The sequence below is a fragment of the Pelobates fuscus genome, chromosome 4 (assembly GCF_036172605.1).
Source record: "Pelobates fuscus isolate aPelFus1 chromosome 4, aPelFus1.pri, whole genome shotgun sequence".
NCBI lineage: Eukaryota > Metazoa > Chordata > Amphibia > Anura > Pelobatidae > Pelobates > Pelobates fuscus.
The window spans coordinates 148,346,412-148,367,969 of record NC_086320.1 but is presented as its reverse complement, the minus strand read 5'-3'; the positions used below and the strand labels follow the sequence as shown (position 1 = coordinate 148,367,969).

The 21,558-nt window shown below is 43.5% G+C and overlaps 1 protein-coding gene across 2 annotated transcripts in view; it reads right to left on the bottom strand.

The window, feature by feature from the left end:
• LOC134608650 (cytidine monophosphate-N-acetylneuraminic acid hydroxylase-like) overlaps window positions 1-21,558 on the bottom strand; it is a 273,312-nt gene that overhangs the window by 27,902 nt on the left and 223,852 nt on the right. For both annotated transcript variants that reach the window (XM_063451660.1, XM_063451661.1), the window contains exons 9-10: window positions 9,275-9,410; window positions 1,944-2,084 (exon numbers count right to left, since the gene is read on the bottom strand). In XM_063451660.1, the coding sequence (XP_063307730.1) occupies window positions 1,944-2,084; window positions 9,275-9,410 (277 nt within the window). The remainder of the gene's footprint in view (window positions 1-1,943; window positions 2,085-9,274; window positions 9,411-21,558) is intronic.

Sequence of the window (21,558 nt, the reverse complement as noted above, 5' to 3'; positions counted from 1 at the left end):
GGCTGGGGGGAGTAAGACACACAAAGGTGGGTTGTAAGAGATACACAAGGGAGGTGTAAGACACACAATGTGGAAAAATAGGGGATAAAATATGCTAAATGGGAAAATATATTTAAAGGAACACTATAGTCACCTAAATTACTTTAGCTTAATAAAGCAGTTTTAGTGTATAGATCATTCCCCTGCAATTTCACTGCCATTTAGGAGTTAAATCACGTTGTTTATGCAGGCCTAGCCACATCTCCCCTGGCTATGATTGACAGAGCCTGAACTTTAATCACATACAGGGGGCTCTTGCAGGGTCTAGCAAGCTATTAACATAGCAGGGGATAAGAAAATCTTAATTAAACAGAACTTGCCTAAATAGGGCTCTTTACAGGAAGTGTTTATGGAAGGCTGTGCAAGTCACATGCAGGGAGGTGTGACTAGGGTTCATAAACAAAGGGATTTAACTCCAAAATTGCAGAGGATTGAGCAGTGAGGCTGCAGGGGCATGTTCTATACACAAAAACTTCTTCATTAAGCTAAAGTTGTTCAGGTGACTAAAGGGTCCCTTTAAAGAAGGGGATAAGAAACAAAAGGCGTGTTAAGAGGCACACAGGTGAAGATTTTTTTTTTTGGGTGGGAGGGCGGGCGCCAAAATCATCTCTGCCTGTGTACCCAAAAATCCTTGATCCGGCCCTGGAGTCAGATTATATACACAGCAACACATTCTGATTCACAGAGTCAGATAGGTGTACAGATACAATCTGTAACATACAGTTACAGACACACGTACACACCCCACATAGTCAATGGCACAAAGTCATACACATAGTGACTGTATGCCTGTGATTATGTGTGTGGTATCTGTGTGTGTGCGTGCCTGTTACTGTTATAAAGACACACACATTCGCTAGATCTGCCTCCTAGGTTCTACCTTAATGGGCATGTGGGAAGAGCAGTACCCGGAGCACATTCCCTGGTGACTGCTAACTACTTTGTGTGTGGCTTTTTGGGTTGGTGGAGCGTGTCTCAGCGGCTGCTGCTTTGGTGGGGTTGGCGGCACCCCGAACACATGCTCACCCAGACCCCTTAGTTTTGCCACAGGATTTTAAAAAATAGATAAATTCAGATATCTGTAACAATTATTTCTGAATGTCTCTAATATTGATTAACTTAATGATTTCAGTAACATCTGAGAGTTTGTTGATAAATAAATTAATTAAAAAGGAATACAAAACTATTTTAATGCTATAGTGTTCCTCTGCATTTATCTATCAGTCCGATCTCCCTTCCCCACCCAGTGATTAAAGGGTTAAAAACCCGTTTCACTTTTCTCTCTCCAGTGCTGAGGTACTTTTGAGCTGGCTCAGTCTCCTCTGACATCAGCATGATGGGAGCGACCTAATGCGCATGTGCGCCAAGAGCTGTGCTTTCATAAGGCCCATAGGAAACCATTGAATAAATGCTTTCCTATGCAGTTTTTTAAGACACTGGACTTCCTCGTGCCCAGCGTGAGGACGTCAAGCGTTATTTCATGGAGATAAACTCTTTGAAAATGAAGGAAGCGCCCCTAGTGGCTGTCCAGAAGACAGCAACTAGAGGCAGGCTTAAGTCCACAATGTAAACATTGCAGTTTCTCTGAAATTGCCATTTTTCTTTTTTACATTGCAGGGTTAAGGGGACAAGTACACTGCACCCAGACCATTTCAATAAGATGAAGTGGTCTGGGTGCCTATAGTGTCCCTTTAAACACATGATCAAGAACAGAACAAGGAGCTATTCCACTTCTAAGTAATGCTGGCTTGAAAATGTTCCATTGTCCCACAGTGTTCATTGGCTTCATTTGTAAGCATATTACATATGTATGCAAACGAACAACTGATTAAATTTGCTAACTATAGCAATGGATGTAATTTTCTATACGTAATAAAAGTTCAGTTCATAGGAAATGTTTGTACCTATCAGTCGGGTCTTTTAATAATCTTCCCAAATCCAGTACAGCTCCAGGTTTTGGAGTCCATGGAATGACACTGCATATTTCACTAATACGTTTATTGAGCTCCACAGCATTATTCTTCAAATTAGTCTCCTTGATGTATCTAAAAGATAAAAAGAGGGAAAATAGGTTATGAAATGTACATGTACAATTTAGAGCACTAAAGGCTTGTGTGAAGTGGCACTTGGGGCTTTTATGTGGGATTTAGGGGATGGGGTGGAACATTTGCAGTTTTGGATTACCAAGACTTTTTTGTGTGTGGAGGCTTTAAGCTAAATAAATATGGGGAAAAGGTATATTAACACACCCAAAATAATAATTAAAAAATAAATACATATTTGTCTCTTCAATTCTGTAATTCAGTACTGCAAGGACCCTCCCCTCAGATTGGTGGTTGTTTGGAGAAGTTTAACTAAATTGGCTCTGTCACCTCAAACGTTCATTTCCTATGGTTTCATCTTCTCTTCCTTTTCCAGAATCTGTTATTCTTCTCTTAATTTCTGATCTAGTTCTCTTTAAATCATAAGACAAAGTAGGGACTTTGCCCCAGTGGCGTCACTGGGGGGGGGGGGCGGGGGGCAGAGGGGGCCATGGCCCCCCTACTTCATGCCGTGCCCCCCCGAATGCAGGCACTGTTTTATGGGAAATGTTTTTTTTTTTTTTTTTAAATAATCCCTGGTGGAGAATAATGAATCCTTCACCCGGGGTTATGTTAAAAAAAACAAAAAACATTATGGTGGGGGCGGGGCTTACCTGTGGTGGGGGCGGGGCTAAACATCAGCACAGGCTGGGCCAAAAGCTCCCAATAGACATCGGTCGAGGGTAACTGCTGCACAGGAAGAGGGAAGCAGGAAGGAGTCCCTGCTTCCCCAACATCCAGACTCCAGAAGCTGCACTTCCTCCACTTCAGCCCATAATGGACAGAGGTATGTGTGTGTGTGTGTATGTGTGTGTGTCTCTCTGCCTGTGTGTGTGTGACTATCTGTATGTGTGACTGTAACTGTGTGTGTGTGACTAACTATGTGTGACTGTGTCTGCCTCTGTGTGTGTGGCTATCTGTATGTGTGACTGTGTCTGCCTGTGTCTGTATGTGTGACTGTAACTGTGTGTGTGTGACTAACTATGTGTGACTGTGTCTGCTTCTGTGTGTGTGACTGTAACTGTGGGTGCTTGATTGTCTGCCTGTTTGTGACTGTAACTGTGTGTGTGTGTGCCTATGCGTGACTGTAACTGTGCTTGTGACTATCTGCCTGTGTGTGTGTGTGTGTGACTGCCTGCCTCTGTGTGTGTGGCTGTCTGACCTCTGTGCTTGACTGTCTGCATGTGTGTGTGTGTGTGACTGTCTGCCTCTATGTGTGTGGATTTGTGTGTGTTTGTTTGTGGCTGTCTGACCTCTATGTTTGACTGTCTGCCTCGGTGTGTTTGGCTGTGTGCCTGTTTTTGACTGTAACTGTGTGTGTGACAGTCTGTCTCTGTGTGTGTGGCTGTGTGCCTCTGTGTGACTGTAACTGTGTGTGTTTTGTGAAAGAATGTGTGTATGTCTGTCAGTGAATTTGCATGTGTCTGTGAGTGCCTGTCACATCAGTGAGAGTCTGTGTTTGTCATTTAGTGTATCTGTGTCTGTCAATGAATATGTGTATATCAAATCTGTGAGAGTCTGTGTCTGTCAGTGACGTCTGTGTGTTTGTCATTGAATGTATGTGTGACTGTCAGTGTGCACCTGCCAGTAGGTGTATGCCTGTCAGTGAGTGTGTCAGTGAATGTATGTTGTGTTAGTGAGTGTGTATGTCAGTGAGTGCATGTGTCTCAGAGAATGTGTTCGTGTTAGTGTGTGTCTGTCAGTGAACATGTGTTTTAGTTAAACATTGTGTGAGACAATAACTGGCTGTCAGTGAGTGTGTATCAGTGAGGGCATGTTGTCGGTCAGTCTTCCCCCACCCTATCACCTTCCTACGCCCTGCCCTCTCCCCCATATTTTCACCTACCTACACACTGCACCCCTATACTGTCACCTGCTTCACACTGTGCCCCAAACTGTAACCTGCCTACACACTGCCCTGCTATACTGTCATCCTTCCTACACACTACCCCCCTATACTGTCACCATTCTTCAGGTAAGAGGCAGGGAGGAGGTTAAGCCGAATTTAATTTGAACAGCTCACCCCCCAGCACTTATCCAACACTACATGCACTACACAGACACTACTTCATGCACATCCACTACATCCACTATAAAGACACTGCATCCACTAGACACATTGGATCCACCACATAAACACTAGATACACTACACACACATACACAGACACTGCAAAGACATGAAAAGCAGGGGAACAGAGACATGAGGGGCTGGGGGGGAGGGGGGAGCAAAAAGACACAGATTCTTCAATCCCTGGGGTAAATACGAGCTGCACAGACAGTGCAGCTACATCTGAGACTGCAGTTTGCAGAGGGATTAAGGGAGCGTGTGTGTGTATGTGTATATATATATATATATATATATATATACACACACACATACACACACACACACATCCATACACGGTTTATAACGGGCCCCCCTACTTTTGTCCCTGGCCTACCATGTGCCCCTTCCCTAAAAATGAATCCTGGATACGCCACCTCTTTGCCCTACGTATTTTTCATACACTTGATAATCTTGATAAAGGGCAGGGCTTAAAAGGACACTATAGTCACCAAATCAACTTTAGCTTGATGTAGGAGTTTTGGTGTACAGCTCATGCCGCTGTAGTCTCACTGCTTAGTTTTCTGCCATTCACTTTGTTTATACAGCCATAGCCACACCTGTACCATGTACTTTTTGCACTGTTTGTTGTAAATACAATTTTTTTTAGTTATTTCCTAATAAAGGATATTACCATTTGTTTGTAAGTTATTTTTGTTGGAGGCAATTCCTACCTTCTTTGGTGCTCCCTCAGACGGAGAGGACACTTACAGTATCAAAGTGATGTAGCATTATGAAAGTTATCCCCCTTTTTGGGTGTTGAATGGTCTGTTAAGAATTTGCTCGGTCCATGAATCTCTTCATTGTCCTTACTAACGTTAAATTGTTAAAAAATGGTTTAACTCTGAATGAAGTGATAGTGCCATGGTTATCAAAGCACTATAGCCAATTCATTATAAAGACTGCACACAGAATATAACATGTATATACACTTTAAAATATAAAGTGTATTTATGAAAACATTAATTAGGGAAGCCTGGCAATATGAATTTTAAATTGGTGTTACATTTGGCGCAAAACTATTAACAGCTATATTGCCATATGAGAGCTCTCTCTGCCTATTAATAAAGGTCCAAACTACTCTAAAGTCTTTTACAAGGTTAATAGTGTATAGGCTATGGAAACATTTGTCAACATTGCATTTTCTGTACATAACCTACCAAAATGGGGAAGTCAAAAGTGAGTGAAGATATGCTTTGTGTAAGATTTTATGAAATGTGATATATTTAAATCTTTTTTTTTTTTTTTTTAAATTCTTTATTTTTGGTGCTTCGCAATATAACAGACATAGATAATAACGCCACAACAGCGTATGCTTTGGAACATTCACACTGTAGTTGTCATGTATGTAAAGCCGTTTTCAATACTGCACAAAAATTTTTAAATTTTATAAAGCTATGACTGTGGTTCTAATGAGTCATCGTACTGTACCCGTGACGTGTGACACAGGTTTGTCCCAGTGGGGCTTTTAAACAAAGTTGGGATCTAGGTACAGGTGAGGGTTCTTGTAATGCCTGCGCCCCATGCTCGCTGGAAGTCATATAGGCCTATTAGGTTAATGGGTTGGGCGCCTATGTGTCGCTTATGTATGAATTTATTATGTGGAGCCTAAGCGTACGAGTTTTGATTGGGTTGTAGACCCATCCGGTTGCCAGGCTCAGTGTTTTATTGTACGCAAGAGCTCCTTAGCATGCCATGCCGTTTAACCTCAGGCATTAAGGGGGGGGAGGGGAGGGGGATGTGAGGCCAGTATGGTGGTCTATATGCTAATCTACGTATGTTATATGCCTTTTTCCAGGGTTGGATCGGGACAAGGTACCTTGTGGACTCGAGTAACGTAACTTGGTCAGAAACAAATGTAATGAAATGAAATTAAACAACATAAACAATAGTAACAACATTATTGTTAAGCTAGTGGTACAGTCCGTGTGGGCGTCAAGGCGCGGGCCCCGGATGGGCAATAGCTGGTTCCGTTGCATCCGCGGGTATTCCCAGCGTGGTCAGTAAGGCTGGGCCTTCTTTCAAAGTGGAGATCTTGAAGTGCTGGTCGTTCTTGGTCACCCACAGTGTTCTGGGGGTTGCCCACCTGTATGTGATGCCCGCTGACTGCAGGGTGGTGGTAAGGGGTTGTAGGCTCTTGCGCCACAGGAGAGTGTCTCTGCTTAAGTCCTGGAAAAAGGTAAGTTTATGCGTTTCGAAGTCATATGGTGAGTGTCCTTTGACGGCCATCATTAGGGCAATTTTATCCGTTAAGGTTTGGCATCTCAAGATGGTGTCGCGGGGGGCTGCCTTCGGCGCTTGCTGGGGTTTGGCTATGCGGTATACCCCGTCGAATGCAAAATATTTCGCCTATTTGTTTGGGAGGAGTGAGGCCACCAACCGCCTGACATACTGGGGCAATTCGTCCAACGGCACCGCTTCTGCAATTCTCCTAATCTTAATGTTTTTTCTCCTGCCCCTGTCGTCGAGTATGGAGATTTGTCTGCTGGTGTTGGCTTGCGTCGTTTGTATGTGTGTAACCGTAGTTTTAAGGGCATTTAGTTCTAGGCATAATTCTTTTACCTCCTTTTCTGCGGTTTGGGTACGGGCCGACACAGTTTGTACCTCCGCAGCTAGCCCCTGCAGGTCGGCTTGCCACATCTGTTGTAGGTTCTGTTGTAGTCCGGTCAGCATTTGCTGTATGTCTTGCTTAGTTGCCGGTTGCAAGTCAACAGTGAGTTGTGTGGGTGCGGCGTTGGTGCTTGCCGCGGCCATGCTGTGCGTAGAATCCCCTGCTTCTGACCTCTCAGGTGAAACCGCCTCAGCGGCCCGAGTTCGCGCCAGAGGGGGAGATTGTAGCAGGCTGCCTATGTCCCGGTGCGTTTTGGGGGCACTTGCGGTCTGTTTGAGGGATCTCCGTCCCATGTCTTCAGAGGTGTAAAAATCGTCCTCAGCGTATGGAGAGGTTGCTCCGAGCCACGACGACAGCTCTCTTATCTGCCGCTGGTCGTGTGTGCGGTAGGCCCCGGATCCCTTGGTGCGGCGTTTCGTGCCCGATGGTTGAAAGAAAGGCATCTGAGGGGGCCGCTGAGTGTACGGGTTTGATACCTGTGGCTCTGCTTAGTCGGTGGTGAGGGTACACTGGTAATTATCGCTAATTTAAGCGCTGGTTTGTCGGAGCGGTTGTAAATGGCGACCGGCTCGTTGCTCCGCTAGCTCCGCCCCTCATATATTTAAATCTTTGAACTGAACTTGTTACAATAAAAAACAATCTGTTATGTTATTTAACAGGATAAGCATGTAGTAAATTACAAAGCACTAGTCATATAGTAGTCATATAGGTATGATGAGTAGTCAGATGAGACTGAGTAATGTAATCTTATATTTGGATCAGTGAAATAGCAGGAACTTGATTATTTCCTAATCATCATAAAGTCCCAACAGATTCTGCACTCCACAGTTACACAGTGCCATATATAGCAGCAGTTTTTACACAGCCCGGGGTCACTTACCAACACGCAGGGCAGTTGTCAACCTCTTACACTTACCAACACGCAGGGTGGTTGGTCAGCTGTCTTCACAACTGACTGTCTTTTTATGAAAAGGACAACTGTCATGTCAAGACAATTTTTTAATAGAATAATAATTTTTTAAAATTAAGTTTATGTAAAAAAAAAAAAAAAAAAAATATTATCAAACCTCATCCCTACCGTTCGTATAAGACAGGATCCTTCAGCCATACACATACACTTTGGGTCAGACAGTGTTTGAAAACAGACCATTTCCACAGGGAGTAAAGTAGGGAAAATCTACGGTTCCAAACACTGTCTGACCTAAAGTGCATGTTGCATGCATATGGCTGAAGGATCCAAGGAATTTAATAAGAATATATATATATATATATATATATATATATATATATATATTCACCAATCACCATAACAGTCACCAGGTTTTTTTTAATGAAAACACTGCCTCTAGTGGCTTTCACTCAGACGGCCACTAGAGGTGCTTCTTGGGTCAAGTTGAAGATCTCAGCAAAGGGGGCAGAGCAATCTGTGAGAAGACCGGTGCTGGAAAAAAGTGAGTAATTTCACCATTTACCTCACTGACAGGAGGCTGGTAACCTAAACAGGGCATTGAGACCTATAGTGTCAGGAATACATGTTTGTACTCCTGCCACTATAGTGTTCCTTCAAGGATTACAATAAAAGGGGTTCCACCAAGATGGATTTACAACACCTTTTTCAAATAGTACAGAAGATCCTGGGAATATATTAAATCTTCATATTGAATTATTCATAAATTGACACTAGTAATATTTCAGAAATTTGTGTCACTTACTTACACTCTATTGTGACATTATCTTGTCTACATATATTATGGTATTTATGATGTCTCAATATGGAAGGAATTATTACAGGTGTTTGTTATCCTTTTTTGTGTGGGTGTGAATTTGTGGTGATAGTTATAGTAGCATAGTTATTGCACTTTTTGGCTAATACTCATTGGTTCCAGCTCTTGTATTACGTTTATACTCTTGTATTACGTTTAGACTTCTATGGCTAACCCGGAAAGTAATTTGCACTTTTTTTATTTTATAAGATTGTCCGACAACATTAGGCATTTCAACTTGGCCATTGTATCCATCTCCTTCGGTTCAGTCGATCATTTAGCCTTTCAGCAGAGGTATTGTTTCATTTTGGTATTATGTAACTAGTCAGTTTATCAAGTTTTTTTGTTTATTGTTATTCATGCTGTACGGTATTGGTGGCTGGTGAAATATTTAGATGCCAGGGTGCAAATGTAAAGGAACACTCCAAACACCATAACCACTGCAGTACACTTCTTGTAGGAGTTTCTGTAAAAAGAGGCGGCAGTGGCAGGCACTGGCAGACAACAATAAGGTTCCATACTGTTCTTAAAACTACAATTTTTTTCAGATCAAGATTTGTCAAGATTTTTCATTACATAAAATGTCTTTATATTGTGAATAATGTAACGTATGGCCACAACTGGTTATTTCTATATATAATCTTTGAAGGATTGTGTTTGCTTCTTAAACATACTTATCTGATGGGTGAGCTTCAACAAAGTATCCTGCAAATGGACAGTAAACACGGGGGTTCAGATCTTTAACAAGCTGAGCTTTGTAGTTTAGCAACTTCTTTCTTTCAGTTTTGATAAACTGTGCTTTCCATTCCTCTGTTGGATAAGAGATGATTATCATTAAATTTGGATAGCCAAACTTATTTTTATGCATTTATATAAAAATCTTTATAACTGTTCATTTATATTCACTGTGGATTATTAAATATACATTTATATAATATGTATTTTTAAACACACTCATTAACATCTTTAGTTTGTTTACTAAACATTAAATTAGGATAAAAAGTTGTTAAAGGTGACAATTTACAAATTATATATTTGTAGAGATTAAAAAGAATAAATATAATGAAAAGAATAAAAATTAATTGTTAGCCGTAACTATACGTATTTGCCTATACCGTATTGCCAAAAAATAAAATATAATATAAAAATATTCTATAAAAACAAAATTGAAATGATGTACATAGTGTAATTGTCTTTTCTGGGATTCACTTCACGCAGTAAAACATATATACTAGCGTGAACTAGAAGGTATTGTAACTCGAATATCCAAGGACACATGCACCAACTATTTAAAATATTTGCATAAAACGCTTAAAATACCGTATATACTCGTGTATAAGTCGATCTCATGTATAAGTCGAGTGCAGTTTTGTGACCAGCAATTGTGAAATATGCTATGCCTCGTGGATAAGTCGAGGGTAAAACTTGGGGCTATGAAATTCTGTGATTTTTATAATTATTTACACACACACTCATACAAACCTACACACTGCATTATATACACACACACACATACAAACAATCTGCATTATACACACACACACATATACAAACACACACTCTGCATTATATACACACACACTCATACAAACACACACTCTGCATTATATACGCACATATAATGCAGAGTGTGTGTGTTTGTGTGAATGCAGAGTCTGTGTGTGTGTGTGTGTGTGTATATAATGCAGATTGTGTGTGTGTGTTTGTGTGAATGCAGAGTGTGTGTGTGTGTATAATGCAGAGTGTGTGTGTGTTTGTATGATTGTGTGTGTATAAAATGCAGTGTGTGTGTTTGTATGAGTGTGTGTGTTTGTGTGTGTGTTTGTGTGTGTGTTTGTATGAGTGTGTGTGTTTGTGTGTGTGTAGTGTGTGTGTGTAGTGTGTGTGAACTGGGTGGGGGGAGGGCATTTTTATTATTATCTTTTTTAATACGGTATATCATTTTTTAAATTTTAATATTTAAAAAAATATTTTAGTATTTTTTTAATTTTATTATTTAATTTTTTAAATGTTAATATTTTTTTTTAATTATTATTATTTAATTTTATTTTCGCCACCCCTCCCTGCTTGTTAGCTGGCCAGGGAGGGGGGCTCTTATTCCCTGGTGGTCCAGTGGATGGCTGTGTAGGAGGGGGCTGGCAGAGAGCTGTAACTTACCTCTCCTGCAGCTCCTGTCAGCTCCCTTCTCTCACCTCCGGTCCGGTCAGCTCCCCTGTCAGCTCCACTGTAAGTCTTGCGGTCTCTCGCAAGACTTACAGTGGAGCTGACCGAACCGGAGGTGAGAGAAGGGAGCTGACAGGAGCTGCAGGAGAGGCAAGTAACAGCTCTCTGCCAGCCCCCAACAGGACCGCCGGGCTTGTAATGAGCCCGGCGGTCCTGGTCTGTATTATGGCAATGTAAGTTGCCATAATACAGACATTAACTCGAGTATAAGTCGAGTTGGGGTTTTTCAACACAAAAAATGTGCTGAAAAACTCGACTTATACTCGAGTATATACGGTACCTGTAAATTTTACAATAGTTATAAAACAACCAAAATAATAGCAGATATAAATGTTCAAAGTATCTTTGTATTTGCAGTGCAAAGAGTAATAAACACGCAGGTAAGAATGCTGGTTAACAAGAAAGCTGGTCAATCTTTGTCATGTAGAGTTACAGCACTTATCTTGTTTTAAGAAAACATGCAATAGTAACAAGAGAAATAGTGAGTCCAAAGACATCTGAACATGAGAACAAGAAAATAAGAAATGCTTTATGATAGCTAGGACTGGTTAAAGGTAAATTGCACAAGTATAATGTATATAGGCAAATCTTATTAGACAATCATACTTGTGCACACCCTAGAGACCCTGCTCTGATCTAGCTGTGGGACAGTGATTAGCGTAGCACCATGAAATATATAGAAATAAAGCATGTAACACATGAAATATAACACCAGGGGCGGCACTAGACTTTGCGAGGCCTTAGGCAAACCTCAAACATGAGGCCCCCACTAACACCATTAGTGAAAAATAAATAGGGGTTGCCTTGTATGTGTGTCTAAGGAGCTGTAGATCTACTGAATGGTGGGCTTGGAGCATTAGATACAAAGAGCTAGTCTCTGTATTCATCTTCAGAGGCTTGCATTGTCACAGCTCTCTGTGCCGCCAGGGCCGGACTGGGGATACAAAGCAGCCCTGGATAAAAAATGTATGCCAGCCCCATAAGTCACTGCGCCATATATTATCGCGTGTAACATGTAAGGCTATGTCTTGCCATGACAGATGATTGAGTAATATATATATGCATGTCCCTACAGGATTTTCAATGTAAACACTGACTTTTCAGAGAAAAGGCAGTGTTTACATTGCTTCAAAGTGACACCGCTAGTGACAGTCACTCAGACGGTCACTAGAGGTGCTTCCTGTGTCAGTGCACCTACATTCAGGGCCTCCACACTCTGTAGGTGCTGAACGTTCCCCATAGAGATACATTGATTCAAGGCATCTCTATGAGGAGAGGCTGATTGGTGTAACGTTTTGCAGCCAATCCAATGGCAAAGCATTGGATTGGCTGAGATCATCAAGCTAGATGATCTCAGCCATAGAGGCAGGGCCAGTCGAGGGGAGACCAGCTCGCTGCGTGGGAAAAAAAAAAGGTGAGCAAAAACACTATTTTTAAACACACGTATACCATGACAGATACACACCCCATGGCAGACACACAACATGCAGACCATGACACAGACAGACCATGACGCAGACAGACCCACACACACACCATGACACAGACAGACACACACACCATGACACAGACAGACACACACACCATGACACAGACATACACACACCATGACAGACAGACACACACACACACCATGACAGACAGACACACACACACACACACACCATACAGACAGACACCATGACACAGACAGACACACACACCATGACACAGACAGACACACACCCCATGACACACACACCATGACACAGACAGACACACACACCATGACACAGACATACACACACCATGACAGACAGACACACACACACACACCATACAGACACACACACACACACACACACACACACACACCATACAGACAGACACCATGACACAGACAGACACACACACCATGACACAGACACACACACCATGACGGACAGACACACATGACACAGACACACACCATGACGGACAGACACACCATGACACAGACAGACAGACACACACGCCATACAGACAGACACCATAACACAGACAGACAGACACACACACACACACACCATGACACAGACAGACACACACCATGACGGACAGACACACCATGACACAGACACACACACACACACACACACACACACACCCCATGACACAGACAGACAGACACACACCACACAGACATACACCATAACACAGACAGACACACACACCATGACACAGACAGACAGACACACACCATACAGATACACACCATGACACAGACAGACACACACACCATGACACACAGACAAACTCACACTGACACACATTACTCCTACCTGCCAGGGGGTCGTGCAGTGCAGGAGGCTGCTGGGGCAGGGGCACCTGTGCTTGCGGCCGCTGGGGGAGGTCTGCTGGCGGCCGCTGGGGGAGCTGCGCTGGCTCTCCCGCCCTCGCGCGCTGCTGAATGAGACCGGTGCCGGAATATGACGTAATATTCCGGCCCCGGTCTCATTCAGCTGCACGCTGGGGGAGCAGAGCCAGCGCAGCTCCCCCAGCGGCCGCAAACAGACCTCCCCCAGCGGCCGCCAGCAGACCCAGTTGTCTGCCTGGCCCCAGGTGCCGGCGGCCCACCGGGAAATTTCCCGGTATCCCGGTGGGCCAGTCCGGCCCTGTGTGCCGCTGCGTTGTGAGCTCTCTGACTGTCGTTATGAGATAATTTGCAATAAACGAATTTAATTTGCAATTATGCTAATTATTTATTCACAAATGCGGGGTATGGTTGTATAGCCTGGCAGTCGTGTATACGTAAGTGCCGGTATGAAGGGGTTATTGGAAATAAAAATTTACATTTTGGTTGGGCTTTTAAAAAAGCAGTTACCAAATAATAAAGTTACAGATAAGAAAACAATGTCAGACATTTTCCACACATATTGTATAATCCTTTACATGTATATTACATGTGTTTCCCCATGTATTGTATATGTATGTATGTATATAATATATGTTGCTTACAACTTTACTTTTGTATTGCCCATACCATACCACCCTCACATTGCAGACAAAGACACACACACTAATACATGCACACATATACACACGAATAAACAAATACATATGCACACTAATACATATGCATGCACACACAAACACACTGATGCACAGAGACACAAAAATGTACTAATACAGACATACAATCACAATGTGTTTTTATCTGGCTGTGTGTATTTCTGAGTGTGTCTGGCATTGTCTACCTGTGTATGTGCCTGAGAGTGTGTGTCTGACAGTGAGTATCCTTGTATGTGAATGTATGTTTCTGTATGCATGTGTATGTTTGTCTGGGGTAGCTGCTTGCAGTGTTTTGTATATGTGGAAGGCTGCCTGTGGCTTTTGTGCATTTTGTTTATGGTGAAGCTACAGTAAGGTAAAAAAGTATTTGATGCCCTGCTGATTTTGAACATTAGTCCACTGACAAAGCCATGATCAGTCTATAATTTTAATAGTATGTGTATTTTAACAGTAAGAGACAGAATAACAACAACAACAAATAATCCAGAAAAAAAAGTTATAAATTGATTTGCATGTCAATAAGTGAAAAAAAGTATTTGATCCCCTATCAATCAGCAAGATTTCTGGCTTCCAGGTGTTTTTTATGCAAGTAATGAGTTGCGATTAGGAGCACTCTCTTAAAAGGGAGTGCTTCTAATTTTATGGCAAGACAGGAGGCTTCATATTTGCTTATCTTTCTTTACTGAAACTCCCAGCAGCAAAGAAACCGTTAATAATCAGTTTAAAAAAATTAACCAATCAGCATGCATCACAGTAATATAAACTGCCATCAGGCTCCTCCCAATTCCTCTTTCTTTGCTGCTTAGCCTCCCAGGTGAGTCTATTCTAATTATATCCCTATTAGAGCTCAATTTAACTGACTTTTATCACTTTAATAGCATTTAAATATATTACATATATTTTTTTCTGTTCCTTTAACTCTTTTATGCAATATATGCTCCTTTTTTAACAACTGTTAAGTGGGCTGACTTTCAAGTCAGCCGACAACTTCAGATTACCTCATAATTTTTCTTATTTATTTATTATTTTTCAACTTCAATATTGTGCTGTCAGTTTCAATCTAAAGTGCGAACTGACACTTTCGTCGCGGCTCCCGCCATTTTGCCGGTCCGTTCAGCCGCTCAGCTTCTCTATACACAATCTATGTTGCCCTGGCGTCTCCATAGAGACGCGTCCTGCCCTCCCTCCTTTTCTCTTACCTTTTCCCGTTTTTTTGGGCTCAGCGCTATCTTGTGGAAGGATTCTGTGCAGCAGTTTAGTTTTGTTTCGGCTCTTCACTGCAAACGCGACCCAGCTGCTCGGTAAGTACATTTTCATTTCTTAAAGCCCCAGTCCGTCAGCTAATACTTAAAGGTATATACCCCATACTCAAAATATCTGTTTTTTTGTTTTTTTCTGTTTACAGATTCCCAATTACAACAAAGTGTTTCAAAACCCTTGCTTGATTTTGAGGGTGACCCCCTCTAGCCTATTTTCTGAGGGTGACCCCCTCTAGCCTTTTTTCTAAGGGTGACCCCCTCTTTGCCTCTATACAGGGTAACCCCCTATATAATTACACAGGTACATACCTGTTATTGATTTTGGACATTATATTGTTCCTTTTCTCTCTGGGTGAACCCCACTGATAAGCTGTGGATGAACCCCACTTTTTTTGCAGGATAATTGTTTACCAAAAGTTTACATACTGTCTAAGTCCACCGCCTCATTGTAAATAGTTTGTCTGCATATAAAAATAAAAATAAATAAATAAATAAATAAAATAAAATAAAATAAATAAAAATACAAATAAGTTAAATACTATAGTGGTGACCCCACGGTTACTGACATTATGTCGGATTTGCCAGAACCAGCAGTCTCTGCTGAACTTAAGGCTTGGCTATTCAATGCCATTACCGAATCCATACCCAAAGCTCTAGCAGCTTTCCGCGAACAGACAGTCCCAGCCCCTACAGCGACTATTACCCAGCTGTCAGACTCCGAGGATTCTCACGGTTCAGAACGTGATGAAGCTCCTCGCAAACGCCCTTGGAAAGGTGATCGCGCTACCGCCGGTAAAGGCAAAGTGCCTGCCAAACACCCTAGAGTATCCTATTCTAAACCCAGGGAGGTTGTCTCCCAACATAATTTGGACCCACTTGAGGGTTCAACCTCTAATTATGATCTTCAGGTGGTAGATGAATATTATGCAGAACATTCGGACAATGATGCTCCACCTCATAAGACATCCCGAGACCTTTATCCGTCTGATTTTGCAAATAATGACTACCTCATACCTCAAAAGGAATTCCATTTGGAATCTGACTTAACATCCGAAAACCCTAACTTAAAAGATGATACCTTATTTGACACCTCTGGCCGCCCTTTATTTGACCCCAGATGCATCAAGCACCCTAGATCTGCTGAATGGACACCCCTGGACCACATTGCCAAATACTGCAGAATGTGGCTCCGTCGGATTCTAGAAAAAGAGGTGAGAGCCAAATTGAGGGCAGAATGCCCACGTCCCATTATCCCGGACAAGGTGGCCAGTACACCTGAATTCGACCCCTTCCTTGTTACCTTTCTGACCAAGTCAGGGTATAGAACAGGGTCTGAAAGCCATAAGTTGATGGATGTGGCGGGCCCGCTTATACAAATTTTCATTATAGCAGACGAGGCTTTATCAGGTGGCACGTTTGACGCACATATGGTGCGAGAGTGGGCACAAAGGGCTTTATGCCTTTTAGGCAATGCCAATGTGGCAATCTCGACAGAACGGCGGAAGGCCATCCTTTATAAAATCGATGCCAAGCTTGCCGAATTGGGCAATAAAGAACTTGGTGCAGAGGCTCAAGGCATGTTATTCGGAGACAAGTTCATAAAAGAACTTAGTAAACACGTCTCTGTATTTACTACGCTGACAAAAGCGCAATCCTCCATTCGCAAGGTGTTTCGCACACAGCGTTTTTCTGGGAGAGCTGGTCGCTACAGAGGCCGAGCGACTGGCAGAGCCGCCTTCACGGGCTACAGGCCTCGACCTTCGGACACCTGGAACTCGGGCAATACCCGATTCCACCACAGGCAATTCTTTCCCTCGCGCGGAGCTATCCGAGGACGTGGATCCGCTTCCATCCACGGTCGCACTGCTACAGGTAATGGACCTTCCTTATTCTCATATTCCTATTGCAGGCCGGTTAACCCTTTTTTCCCAACAGTGGTCTCAACTCACTCGGGATCCTTGGATCCTTCAGACTGTGTCCAGGTTCCACATAGACTTTTCAGACGAACCGATACAAAAATTTCCTCCTATCCCGATCAAAATGTCACTGTTAGACGAGTCGACTCTACAGAGCGAACTCAACAATCTATTCACCAAAGGTGCGATCGAAAGAGTTGTTGGCCCTTCATAAGCAACATGTTGCTAGTCAAGAAAAAATCAGGAGACCTGCGACCTGTTATCAATCTGAGAGATCTGAACAGGTTCATCACATACCGTCACTTCAAAATGGAGGGAATCCATTTATTGAGAGACCTACTCTGCGAGGGAGATTGGTTCTTCTGCTTCGATCTAAAGGATGCATACCTCACGGTGACGGTAGCACCAGCCCACCGCTGCCTCCTTCAGTTTCGTTGGGAACAGGAAATATGACAATTAACCTGCCTCCCCTTCGGCCTATCTTCCGCACCCTGGTGCTTTACCAAACTAATGAAACCAGTAATGGCATTACTGCGTTCCCAGGGAATCCGGTCCATCATTTATCTGGACGATATCCTCCTCATAGCGCAGGATCAAGAGACTCTTCACCTTCATACAGCCATGACCTCAGCTTTGTTACAAAACCTTGGGTTCGTGATCAATCGCCAGAAGTCATCTCTCACACCGTCCCAGACGGTATAATTCCTGGGATTCCAGATAGATTCTGTTCAGGCAATCCTTCAACTTCCGGCAACCAAAATCAAATCCATAAAAAAAGGACATTCGGAGGCTGCTGATATCACCATACCTCTGCCTGCGAGATCTAGCTCGCATCATCGGCTTGCTCTCCGCCTCAATACAGGCCATATTCCCTGCCCCATTGCACTACCGAGCATTGCAACGCCTGAAGACGCAATATTTACATCAGTCGACATCCTACAAACAAGAGATCACACTCACAGACGAAGTTCGGTTAGAACTCCATTGGTGGCTACACCATATGGACGCTTGGAATGGAAGAGCCATTTTCGGAATCCCAACCCGATTTCATTCTAGAATCGGATGCAAGCCTGCTCGGATGGGGTGCAACTTGCTCGGAAAATTGTACAGGAGGCATCTGGTCCCATTCGGAACAAGCACTTCATATCAATTGCCTCAAACTAATTGCAGGCTCCTTCGCAATCCGCAGTTTCGCCAAGGATGTCTACAATCGTTCCGTGGTGCTGAAGATGGACAATGTGTCAGCAGTTCGCTACGTGAATCATCTAGGAGGTTCCAAATCGAAGATGGTTTCGGACCTGACCAAAGAATTGTATCAGTTCTGCCTAGACAGGAATATCTCCCTGCGAGCAGAATATCTACCGGGATCAGACAACCTCGTTGCAGACTGGTTCTCCCGTCATTGGAGGGATTCCAGCGATTGGCAACTGAATCCACAGATATTCCACCGTCTCCAGATTTGGCGGGGACCATTCCACCTGGACCTCTTTGCGTCTCGCCTCAACAGTCAGACGGACGTATTTTTCAGCTGGTTGCCAGATCCAGCGTGCCTTGCAGTCGATGCCTTCTTACAGACGTGGCCGATGTCCAGTGCATATGCGTTCCCTCCATTCTCCATGATTCCACGCACACTACAACACCTCAAAACTCAAGGTGTCAAGATAACACCGGTGACCCCCCTATGGCGGGCCCAACCATGGTACCCTTACCTCCTGGAATTGTCAGTGGACTTTCCCCTGCTTCTACCCACCTCCTGCGACCTCCTCAGGGACCCGGCAGGCAACTTCCACCCGTTGGCAATCCAGGATCATCTCCGACTAGTGGCTTGGACCGTTTCAGGGGATCTTGGAATGTCTCAGGCCTTTCGACAACTGCTCAGGGATTGGGATTCATGGGCCCCAGGAACCAGATGCTCTTACATCTCCGCATGGCGTCTCTGGAGTTGCTGGTGTTTGGAAAGGAACTTTGATCCCTTTTCAACATCTATAATTAATATTATCAATTTCCTCTCGTCTCTGTTCGACCAGGGTAAATCCTACCGAACTATTAACGTGTTTCGATCTGCTATCTCTGCAGCGCACGTTCCTATCGAAAGTTCTTCAGTAGGCAAACACCCTTCTGTGTGTAGACTCTTACGGGGCATCCGCATCGCTAGACCCCCGGCTCCCAAATATAATCAGTTCTGGGACGTGGCCATCATGCTCACGTTCTTAGAAGCTTGGCCGGACAGCGAGGCGCTCTCCCTACGCCAATTGTCAGCCAAATTAGCTCTCCTTGGTCTCCTTCCGAAGAGTCTCCGACATCAGGGCTTTCGACTTTCATGCCCTCAATTTCACACCGGAAGGGGTGCACTTTCACATCACCAGACGCACCAAGACCAAATCATCTACAGTGAGCTACCCCTATTTTCCAGAGAAACCCCTTCTCTGCGTAGCCCGTTGCATAAGACACTATATCTCTCGCACTACCCCTCTCAGGACACCTACTGGGCCCCTCCTGGTGTCGTATGTGCCACCACACAAACCAGTCTCATGCCCTACCATCGCTCGATGGATTAAATGGCTACTAACCCTGGCCGGCATTGATGCGTCTTTCGGGGCTCACTCGGTTAGGGGCGCGGCCGCCTCCTCTGTATTCTTAGCTGGAGGTTCCCTGGCGGAGATTTTATCCTCCGCTGACTGGTCTAGAGAATCCACTTTCTGTACCTTTTATTTTAGACATTCTCCACATGTTTCTTTGTCCATGCTATCTACGCGTTAAAATAGCAAATATGAAGCCTCCTGTCTTGCCATAAAATTCGGGATTATTCTACCTGTTAGTGACCGAATAATCTAAATTTTATTAAAGACAGGAGGCGAATATTTTCCCACCCTGGAATATCTTTACCCACCCTAATAGGTAAGTATCTCTTACCACCTCCATCTCTAACTAGCTGACTAATATTCTCTCAACTTTTCTAACCTTTACTCGTTAGGTCATTATGATATGTTAAGCTTGCACTCAAATTGGACATTAGTTTTATTACATTTTAATTTGGTTTTCACTTGCCCTAGACACCAGACCGTTAATTATTATATGTTAAAACTTGCACTTAAATTGGATATTAGTTTCATTACATTTAATTTGTTTTTTCTCTTGCCAAAGAGACCATACTTTCACGATGTCTCTCTTTCCTCCTAGTGTGAAGATCACTCGTCCTCTCTGTCTAAAGTCTCCCCCGCGGGTTGAGCATTGTCTTCATCCTTTCGGATACTTACACCATTACCTACTCATCGTTCTAATGGTTCTACGTTTACATGGTTGTCTCTACGGCTGTTCGGCTACATCAAGAAAGAGGAATTGGGAGGAGCCTGATGGCAGTTTATATTACTGTGATGCATGCTGATTGGTTAAATTTTTTAAACTGATTGTTAACTGTTTCTTTGCTGCTGGGAGTTTCAGTAAAGAAAGATAAGCAAATATTCGCCTCCTGTCTTTAATAAAATTTAGATTATTCGGTCACTAAAAGTTAGAATAATCCAGAATTTCAGCTCGTTACCTGTATAAAAGACACCTATCCACAGAAGCAATCAATCAGATTCCAAACTCTCCAGCATGGCCAAGAGCTGTCCAAGGATATCAGGGACAAGATTGTAAACCTACACAAGGCTGGAATTGGCTACAAGACCATCGCCAGGCAGCTCGGTGAGAAGGTGACAACAGTTGGTGCGATTATTCGCAAATGGAAGAAACGCAAAATAACTGTCCGTCTCCCTCGGTCTGGTGCTCCATGCAAGATCTCACCTCGTGGAGTTTCAATGATCATGAGAACGGTGAGGAATCAGCCCAGAACTACACAGGAGGATCTTGTTAATGATCTAACGGCAGCTGGAACCATTGTCACCAAGAAAACAATTGGTAACACGCTAGGCCGTGAAGGACTGAAATCCTGCAGCGCTCGCATGGTCCCCCTGTTCAAAAGCACATGTACAGGCCCGTCTGAAGTTTGCCAATGAACATCTGATGGATTCAGAGGAGAACTGGGAAACAAAAGTATTGTGGTCAGATGAGACCAAAATCAAGCTCTTTGGCCTCAACTCACCTCGCTGTGTTTGGAGGAGGAGGAGGAATGTTGCCTATGACCCCAAGAACACCATCCCCACAGTCAAACATGGAGGTGGAAACATTATGCTTTGGGGGTGTTTTTTTGCGAAGGGGACAGGACAACTGCACCGTATCAAAGGGACGATGGGCGGGTCACTGTTAAATCTTGGGTGAGAACATCCTTTCCTCAGCCAGGGCATTGATAATGGGTCGTGGATGGGTATTCCAGGATGAAAGTGACCCAAAACACACAGTGAAGGCAACAAAGGAGTGGTTCAAGAAGAAGCACATTAAAGTCCTGGAGTAGTCTAGCCAGTCTCCAGACCTTAATCCCATAGAAAATCTATGGAGGGAGCTAAAGGTTCAAGTTGCCAAATGTCAGCCTCAAAACCTTAATGACTTGGAGAGGATCTGCAAAGAGGAGTGGGAATAAATCCCTCCTGAGAT